The 10,372-nt window shown below is 47.7% G+C and overlaps 1 protein-coding gene across 1 annotated transcript in view; it reads left to right on the top strand.

The window, feature by feature from the left end:
- Positions 1-10,372, top strand: part of slc49a4 (solute carrier family 49 member 4) — a 36,191-nt gene that overhangs the window by 16,707 nt on the left and 9,112 nt on the right. Inside the window, exons 5-7 of the mRNA XM_062534378.1 lie at positions 551-659; positions 5,133-5,200; positions 9,619-9,746. Coding sequence (XP_062390362.1) covers positions 551-659; positions 5,133-5,200; positions 9,619-9,746 — 305 coding nt within the window. The remainder of the gene's footprint in view (positions 1-550; positions 660-5,132; positions 5,201-9,618; positions 9,747-10,372) is intronic.

Here is a 10,372-nt window from a genome sequence, read left to right as displayed (position 1 = left end):
CATATCGGTTCTAGGGATACCAAAGACCATCAGTGGTATGGAATTGAGGTCATATTTCCGATGTGTGCTAAGAACTTCAACAACTTCTCGGTAACGGCACTTAAAGAGATTGTCTTTGATTGCACCCAATCTGGCAAAGTAACACCACTTCTCAAGCGTTTGCATTGTGTTGTCCATCTGTTTCGTGAGACAGACTGTAACACAATGCAATATTATTCAGCATGGTATAAAAGCAATGTGTTAAACAAGTTTTAGAAATCCACCTAGGCAAGGTTAAGCATGTCACTACTAGACTTTTGAATTGGGCATGCTCTTCACCCACCATTTTCCTCTACTTCAAAGGCTACTTATAGACGGGTTGTTTTAAGTAGACAACGGCGTTTTCATCTCAGTCTTGACAATATTGTTGGAGTCGAGTCAATTGGTCATTTGCACCGTTGCTTCTAAACACCTACTGTAGGAATGGAGGATATATCGAGCACCATTTTCTTTGTTACTGCCTGCAGTTCCACTACTCTTTTATTCATGGTCCCTCTCTGTTCTTTTCCAGTAACGTGCGGTTCCTGATGATCGCGCTGGCCTATGCTGTTCCTACCGGGGTGATCGCAGGCTGGTCAGGGGTCTTGGACATGATTCTCGCGCCAGTGAACATCAGCCAGGTAGGCCACTCGCAACTCTTTTTGAAGTGTATTTTTGCTGGTTTTGTTGCAATAGGATGGTGAGAGACTAACAGGAAGTGAGTGGGAGAGAGATGGGGAGGGATCAGGAAATGACCCGCGTTGGACTCGAACCAGATCCCCGTGGACACCTGGACCTGATTGTGATGTGGGGACTGTTAGCAACAGTGCGCTACAAGGTTTAGTTTTTTCTCTAAAATCTGTAATTTAAAACGAGCTCAATTTTGTTTTCGTTCCGTCAAATTCACACAATCCCCGTTGTTCACATCATTTCGAGGTTCAGTGAGTCCAGAAGATGCAATATTCAGACAGGATTGTCATCATCAAATGTTTATTTTTGTAAACTCGCACAAAAAAAACCTGACTGGTGGCATTCAAAGAAAAAAAGCATCAGTATTCACCAGCCACACATGTCCTGTCTATATTTTACATTAAGGAGTGCCGAAGCCTGCTTGATGTGCAATTACCTGAGAATCGGCCCAAATCGAAAACTTCCCTTTCATTTTTCCAGCGCATATGATTGCTTTAATCACCATCAAGCACGCCACGCAATATGCTATTTCCTCCGCTAAAATTGATGTTGACTCCTAATTAACCCCAAGACACTCTCTCTCTCTCAGTCTACACATACACACACACACTCACACACACACGCACACGCGCCCACACACTCGCACCAGCTATTTCCGTTTGCACGCACACAAACACTTGCTCGGGCTTCCGCCAAGCCTGAGGGCAAAATCATCGACAACGGCATGTTCCTCGTCCTGGACCCCCTCATTAAAAACGTGATGAGCCCGGGCACCATTTCTTTGAACTCGGTGCCCACAGCGCGGAGGGCTTAATTGCGGGCGCGTTTTGGGCTGCTCCAGAAGCTCGTCGGCCGTGTACTTCCTCTTCAGCGTCCAATGCCAGTCTTTTATAACCAACGAAAAAAAAACAAACAAAAAAAAAAACATGCTGGGGATCTGGAGCATTTTTTTGTCTTTTCATTTTTGCACGTGTGACCTCAGACATTTCTAATGACGACTTCTTTCAAGGCTGCGCAAAATGAGAAGCCATTTATTCTCCTCTTCCTCGCTGCCTTTTTTCCCCTTATAACAGCTCCTCTTAAATACAACTGTGCGAGGAGAGTTGACAGCTGCGGAGAGAGGGGTTTCAGATTTAAGTTACTGTTGCCCAGCTGTGTGGTGCGTGGAAGGGAGGAAGAGGAGGAGGAGGAGGAGGAGGAGGAGGAGGAGGAGGTGAAGATGAGAAATCTGGTCTCGTGCCGTGCGGGGAGGGCTTCTGTCTCAAGGTTATCATCAGACTGGCTTACCTGTGTGAAGGGAATTGCAAATTGAGAGATGGCACAGAAAGAGAGAGATGGAGAGCAGCAGGAAGAGAAAGAGAGAGAGAGAGAGAAAGAGAGAGAGAGAGAGAGAAAGGCTGAGAGGAAGACAGAGAAAGAGTGAGAGGGGGGGAATGAGAGAGAAATGGAAAGATAGAGACAGTGAGAAGGGAAAAGAAAGAGAGAGACGCAGAAAGAGCGACAGAGAGAGAGAGAGAGAGAGACGCAGAAAGAGCGACAGAAAGAGAGAGAGATAGAGAGAGGGAGAGACGAATGCCCCCGTCGCAGTGGCACCGCCATCCTTCCCTTGCTGTCACAGTCACCTCGGGTGGCTTTATAAATTCTTTATGCTCTCACTCAAGTTTCATTTCCCATGAAGAGTCACTCCTCCAGCGTTTCTTTGCAGCTCCGCGCCGGGTTTATTCGCCACCATCAAAAGATCATCTTCTCAAAGACATTCACCGCCTAAGCCCCCCCTAGCAGCGTTCTCAGACTTTGATGGGATCCGTCTATGTGGCATCAGGTGCCCTTTGTAATGTTATGAAGGGGGTAAGTTTGTATTATTGATGAAGGTTTCGGAGGGGGTTTAAAATTGTTCAGATATGGTATGGAACGTTATCCCCCTCAATGGCGGCTGACAACGAAACCACAGAGAATAGCCGCAGAAAATCAGTGACCGTAGCCTGACATCTCAAGCACATTCATGTTTTTTTTTTGTCAAGTAACGGTATCTTGTCAGAAATTCTTAACCGTGCATATATTTCACATGAATCATGCATTCTTCTTCATTTTGCGGTGTGACATAATGTCATATCGCTGTTTTTGTTGAAGACTTGGTTTGGACAACCTGTCGGTCCTTTAAGGTGGCCTAGTCCACCGGGACCATTTTCCATCAAGTCGACACCCGCACCCGACTGTGAACACAAACACCCTGTCCTCAGTGTGGGTGGTTTGAGCCATCAGCAGCCTGTTATTGCTGCTGGAGTGTCTCTCTCGTCTCTCTCTCTCTCTCTCTCTCTCTCTCTCTCTCTCTCTCTCTCTCTCTCTCTCTCACACACACAGACAATCAATACCGCGTTCACGGCACCCGTTTTTCACCCCTTCGCACTGCCACGTCACCCCCCTCTGCCTGCTTGGCAGCCCGCAGATGGAATGTCAGTTGCCAATCACAGCCCCCGGCTCAGGATGACCTGGCATGTGGAAGGAGGCCCCCGAGGTCCAGCGTGGGCCATTATAGGGCTTCACGGAGCGATTGGCAAAACACTGTTTGGGTATTCTGTCCGGCTGTGCTCCGAAGGGGAGGGGGGGGTTGGATGGATGGAGGGGCTGGGTTCTTACCCAGGGCCGATGTCTTTCTGTCAGCGCAGACTGGACACGTCCACCCACCCACCCTGCCGCGGTCGCCTTCTCTGGCTCGGGGTGGTCAATTTTGGGGGAGGAAATGAAAAAGAGCTCACAGTGGCTGTTTTTCGTCTTCCTGCTGCTGCCCCCCACCGAAGCCCAGAGGTCAGCAAGCCACCACAACCGAACCTTAAAAAAAAAAAAAGGCTCTCATGACAAGGGGCAAGAGGTGCGACAACAGGGGCTGGCAAATCACAGAAGTGTCCCGTTGTTCTATGCCCACACCGCCATTTTGTTATCATTGTTATCGTCCCCAGACCGCGGACACATCCATCAGAGAAGCATCGGCACTGGACAGGCGGGCCCCCCGTTGGTGTTTGCTGGCCTCCCCGTCTCTCCGAGTCCGGGCTGGAAGGACATCAGAGAGAGTCGGTGGCGCACGCCATCCCACACTGGTACCGAGCGAGCGTTGGCGCCAATTAGCATCCGCTAAGAGCGCGCGCGCGTCGTCGTCGTCGTCGTCCCCCCCCTCGCCGCGCTAATCAGTCACGTCTAATTGCGCCGCTAATGGAGGATGCCCATTAAGCGGGCGGCGCAGGGCAGGCACGCCATGCTGGCGCTGATGAAGGAAAGCGGGGCCCCCTTGTGCCCTCGGGAAAGTCACTCCCAAAACTCAAGGTGCTCTCGGCGCAGGAAAATCAGCGTAATGAGCCGGGGGGGCACGGGAGAGTGACCGCAAAAAAGGGAGACGTCATTGTGGTGCCGCTGCCACCTTTAAAATGCCAGCGGGGATTTATGGTGGAAAGGTTTCAATTACTTTCTTCTTCCTTAGGTTTGCATGAGCGTAGCTCTGTGAGTTTTGATTCCCCCCCAAAAAAATGATTCCACTTTTATTGGCTGCGGGATTTTGAGGAATTATGGGATGTAAACACTAATGTGTGCCAAGAGCACGTAGCACATTAGCATATGCTAGCCTATTCCAGCCAAGATTACAGTTGCGTTGGTAATAAACTTGTCATGATGAGGGGAATCTTTTGGATTCTTTGGATGTATTGTTTATTTTGCTGTAGCCAGACTACTAAAACTGAATGCGTTTTGGTCAATCAATCTAGAAACTAATAAGTGTTAAGATTAGGATGGGCCTTCCTTCAGAGTTGTAATCAGTGAGGGGTTAATGAAGCCCCATTTAGAGAAATGAGGGGCTGCCCTATTCAGAAAACCTCATAGCACATAAAACGTACCAAAGCAATCCATGAAGAAATTGTGAAGTATTTCTCTGTAATTAACACTGGGCTTTAGTTTGTCCAAAGCTTTGCTTTAGTCAATTAAGCAGGGGTTGATTCATAAAGAAATTAAGCCTGGAAGAGAAATCCTCCTAACGACGCGACTGCTTGGTGTCACATATAGTAGTTTGAATCAACTCGGTGCTGACTGCCAGGCCTATTCATGGCCGGCTCATTCATCTGTGTTGTTGAGCCCATGGACAATCATGCCAGGCTTTTCTTTTTAGTGTCATCATCTTCCTCCTCATTTGACATCGGCTGGAGCCGGGCCAGTGGTCAAATGCCTGCTGGCCGTTTATCATCTGTAGTGAGCGAGTCGCTGTGCCGGCCGACAGACCTAGTCTGGGTCTGGAGCACTGAGCCATGGCCCGGTAGCTGTGCTCTGCATGGGAAACGATGAATCACACCTCACCTCTCTCTCTCTCTCTCCCTCTCTCCCTCTCTCTCTATCTGTCTCTCTCTCTCTCTCTCTGTCTCTCTCTCATGTCTGACTGGTCACAGGTGGACGCAGGCTGGGTTGGATTCTGGTCCACGGTGGGAGGCTGCGTGTTTGGAGTGGCGATGGCCAGGTGAGCACAAAGTTTTACCTACATACACACACACACACACACACACACACACACACACACACACACACACACAGACACACACACACAGACACACAAAAAGACACACACAAAAAGACACACACAAACACTGCGTCCTTGGTATACGGAAAAGGAATGGTAAAAAAATCATGACTTTCTGTGTTCCATTTATGTAGTTTTGATTATTCTCTGGCAAGTGGAGTTATTGATGGAAGGGGGGCTGCTGGTGTTTTTTGTTTGGTGTTTTTGTTGTTGGTGATGATTGCGCTGTGCAGCTCCTGATTTTACTTCATCACTCCCATTTCTTGTTTTTACATCGCAGCTGCATGGTTGATGTAATACATTGATTCATCAGCCGTTGAGTTTTATAGTGATTGTCTTATTTTGAAACTTGTGTGTATGTGTGTGTGTGTGTGTGTGTGCGTGTGTGAGTATAATGTAAGGACTTTTTTGGGGGATGCTCTGACAACACCAGTTTATCCTCTGTATTAAATCTATTCAATAGTGCTTCTCAATAAAACGAGTGGGCCGGCGGGATGCTAATGAAATGGCCTCTCTCTCTCTCTCTCTCTCTCTCTCTCTCTCTCTCTCTCTCTCTCTCTCTCTCTCCGTGATGGATAGACGGTAGCTCCGACTCCTCAGACTCCGAGTGGGCAGTGGGCAGTGGACAGTAGCAGGACCTTGTTTGTCTTCGGCTGATGGATAAACGCTTATTATTATTGGGGCCAATCAGCAGCTCCTCTCCCTGTGTTCCAGAACAGGGCAATGTTTTTTTGAGAGTGTTGTTGCTGGGGGGAAAATAGGACAATAACTCTCATCGCTAATCAATGCGGAGGTGGAGGGTGATCACGGAGGTTTCCGGAAGGTTAAGTCGAGGTGAGCTACAGCTCGGAAATCGGTATTGCTTGCGTCATCGCTTTGACTCGAGGAGAGACCTAAGCTACGGAGAGCTCTGAGGCTGATTATGCTTTGGCCTAATTTCTGGGAAATATTGATATCAGCAGTATTGATATGGATTGGTGTCGGCAGAAACATTGGCTAAAACTGTTTCTAGATGACGACCTGAATGCTTTGTCCTTTCCAAAATATTCCGTTCCAAACAAACACCAGGTGCTCTGTGATTGAACCCGTGGGGCCGTGATGGTGGCGTACTCCGTCAAAATTAAACCCTGGCCCAGCGTCCATAACCAGAAAAACACCCAAAGTATGTTGAGTCTGTAGCCTGTAACCTGGCTGGCTCGATCGCTGGAACCGAGCTAAGTGGAAGTTAGCCTCGCAGCTGCCGAGAGCAGGAAGAAACTAATTGAAGACTCTAGATGCACAGCTGATTGACATCCCCGCACAGCCATGCAGGGGGAATTGGGAGCTCTCCAAAGACACGGGAGGGAGCTATGGAGAGGAGGAGAGAGAGACTGAGAGAGAGAGAGAGACTGAGAGAGAGAGAGATGGAGAGACGGAGAGAGAGAGGGAGAGATGGATAAAGTGGTGAGGGAGCCTACGACAGATGCCCCCGTTGCCGTTGGTGAGCAGAACAGGCCCTGCACGGCGGTGGCAGTCGTTTGCCGAGCGTCGTCTAGCTAATGGGGCCCCACGAGCCTGGGAGCAGAGGGCTGCCGCACCGGTAACGGCACTCGTCCTTCTCTCTCTCTCTCTCTCTCTCTCTCTCTCGTTGTCTCTGTCCCTCTGTCTCTTTCTCTCTGTCTCTATCTCTCTCTCTCTGTCTCTCTCTCTCCCTCTCCCTCTCTCCCTCTCCCTCTCTCCCTCTCTCCCTCTCTCTGGGGCCAGCGGTACAGCAGTAATGCCTGATCCTAATGCAGGAAGAGCATGTCTCATTACAGCCGCCGTGGGACCAGGAGCAGGAGGAGCACCACGTAGAGGATCTGCCACCAGAAACCAAGTGGCAATTGCCTGCAAATTAAAACGGCTCTGCATGGTTTCTAGTGATACGGCTTCCTGAGCCAGGCCGAGTTAAAAGTTGCTTACTTACCGCTGCCTACTTTGGTATTGTTTTTTTTTTTTTTTTTTTGCCTTAGATGATGAGTCATTTTATGTGCTCTCTCAAAACTAGACACAGATTGTAATTGGCGGACGGTTTAAGTAGGTCCTCACAGTTTCAACTGATGGAGCTGCACAGTGTGCGACTTTAAAAGGGAAAAATGGCTATTGTTGAATGACTTTCCTGTGTGTTTTTTTTTTCATTCTTGATAATAGGTGTTTTCATATTTTCTTATTATATAATATAATTGAATAAGTTATATAATGAAATTATATAATTTCTTAACAAGTCGTAATTAGTTAAAATGATCATATTTTTCAGCTGAGGCTACTGTGCTTTTTAAAGAAGTGCACACAGGCAGAAGAAGTTTCTAGCGCCTCCTTTTTAATCCTTCCTTTTTTAACCACCGATGAGTCACATCATCACCACTGGCCAATTAGGGTTCGTTTCCTGCAAGGCATGGCGGCTGTCACGAACACCTGACGAACAGGCCGGCCGCTCGCACCCGGCGCACGACAGCTTGCGTCCACAGAGACGCCGGGGACTGGCCGCCGCGGTCCCGCATCGGACATTAAAGGCTTTCACGGTCAGGACCGCAGGATTAATCGCAAATTCAAACACAGTCGCCCATCTCCGTAATTACCATTAGAGACCAAATGAATGATCTCTCTCTCTCTCTCCCTTAGCTCACTGATCGGCCCTGGCTAAAGCAATGGCCTCGTGCCTAATTGTTTTGGCAACGCCGGTTGTTGCTTGCGGGGGAATAATAAATTTGCGATTCCCTTGATCGTCTCTAAATATCCGCACAGATGCACAGATACACAGATATGTTTTGACTCGGAAGTTAAGCTGACATCAAAAGCTGTCCTCTACTTTGGATGTGGCTTCATGACTCCGTGAACGGAATTATTTCTGGAGGACAATTAAGAGAGACTTTTATTCATTGTGAATTCATAGAAAGGCACGGATAATTAATACATATGGCGTGGATAGAGAGCTAATTATCTAGTACGCTGTCGTCTTTTTAAAGGTGTATATTAATTCTTGTCAGTGCAGGTCAAAGCACAGAGACAATATATTATAACAGCGAAGGCCTCAAGCTCTGTGCGAGAAGGGGTAGATTTTAATTGATTTAATCAACCTTTTGAGTATTGTGTGTGTGTGAGAGAGAGAGTGAGAGAGAGAGAGAGAGAGAGAGAGAGAGAGAGAGAGAAAGAGATAAGGTGTGTGATAGAGATAGAAACTGATTTACCATGTATGAATGTCGAGAGAGAGGGAGAGAGAGAGATATTGTATTATAGGTGTTTGATATGAAATTTCTGAAAGGTCCCTCAGGAAATGGCAGAATGAGAAGTTAATTTTGGAAAGTCCAACAAACATTACGAAGTATAAGATTCAGTTAAACCAAACCTGAGCAACTTGCCAATGAAGATGACCTAATTCTCAGTTCCCTAATATGCTTCAAGGAATGGATTTGTGTGTCTAGACATCCGGTATTTCTGTCATTCTGTGGATTTTACAATTACTACAGACACCTCAGCGGAGGTGGTTGTCTGACATTGTCAAATAAATAACTCAGAACCTTAAAAAAAAATCTTTGGAAATGTGTTTAAATTCATCCTTTTTTTCCTCCTAACTATCCAAAAATGACCTCTCCATCAATAATTCCAACGTGGTCTCATTGCTTTTCATGAAATACCATTATAAAATCTCCAGAGGGAACGTTTTAACAATATGAGCAATGACATAAAGTTAAAAATTGTTCCCCCGAAAATCGTGTGTTTCAAAAAGTACCCTCATAAAAGACACTCGCCATATCCAGCGCAAGTCCCTTTGTTCCCCGTCTGTCGTTATCAGATTGGGCAGTTTGATAATGAAAGGAGTGAGAAAAGCGAAGCACATCCTATTCAGACAGCCGTGTTTACGGGAGACCAACTGAATAGCAATGAAGTACACGCTCGAGCATCCCTTTTTTACGCCGCCACAGATGTATTCATACTCAATCAAACTTCTAGGCCCGACTTCAATCGAGACTCTCTCGGACTGGAGGGCAATTTGGAAAAAGCAACAGCCCTCTACAAATTCATTCCTTATTAAACCATCCGTTATTCGAGACATTTGTGGAATGTGGCAGTTTATTTGGCCATTAAGATCTAGAAACTCTATTATAGCATAACCAGCGATGTTTGGATGTGTTTCAACGATGTCCCGCAGGGAGGACTTGTGTAGTAGGCAACACTCAATTTGTATTTTTTTTTTTTTTTCACAACAGACTCGTAAAGCTGTTTCATTGCTTGAATTCCCAAGTAATCGACTGAATCTGATTCCAGATCAGAAAGCGCTAAGGAGGCTGTTTTTTTGTTTAATATTTGTTTGTTTGTTTGTTTTTTTTCGCTCTGCTCAGGTTCGCTGACTCTATTCGGGGGATGCTGAAGCTGATCCTGGTGTTGATGCTGGCCGGTGCCTCACTCTCTGCCACCTGGTTTACCCTCACCTGCCTGACCCGCCTCACCCACCTGCCCTCCACCAAAGGTAAGCACGCACGCACGCACGCACACACACACACACACACACACACACACACACACACACACACACACACACACACACACACACACACACACACCTACACACACACACACAGGGACCAGTCAGGTCAAGAGCCAGCCCCCCAGGCTGCATCCGCTCCTAGCAACCGCCAGTCAAAAAGAGGCAATTTGCCTCCAGCGTGCACCTGCCCGCCAACTTTCTGAGGCTCTCAGAAGCCGGCTGCTTCATCGCATCTGCAAAGGAAATTGTGTGGACTGCTGCAAGATGGATCTGTCGAGCTTGAAGTGAGAGTCGTGGAGATGGCGGGGGGAGAGGGGGGGGGGGTCGGGTTTGCCACCGAGGCTTAGTCACACATCTCTCATTAAAAGGCTGTCAGTGCAAGTGCAGCTGTGTTTATCTGGCTCCATCGCAGGAGCCGTAATGGCGGGTGGGTTAGGGGGGGCGGCAGCAGGGGGAAGAGACTGCAGAAGGAAGGAGCAAAAAAGAAATAGATAAATAAATAAAAACGTAGCTCAAGCTGGAAGCAGAGGAGATCATTAGGTCCAGATCAGTGAAGGGAAAACGAGGCGTCCCGATCGCACCCCGGGCGCACCCACACACACCCACCC

This window comes from Sardina pilchardus, chromosome 4, assembly GCF_963854185.1.
Source record: "Sardina pilchardus chromosome 4, fSarPil1.1, whole genome shotgun sequence".
NCBI lineage: Eukaryota > Metazoa > Chordata > Actinopteri > Clupeiformes > Clupeidae > Sardina > Sardina pilchardus.
This window is presented reverse-complemented; position numbering and strand designations above follow the sequence as displayed.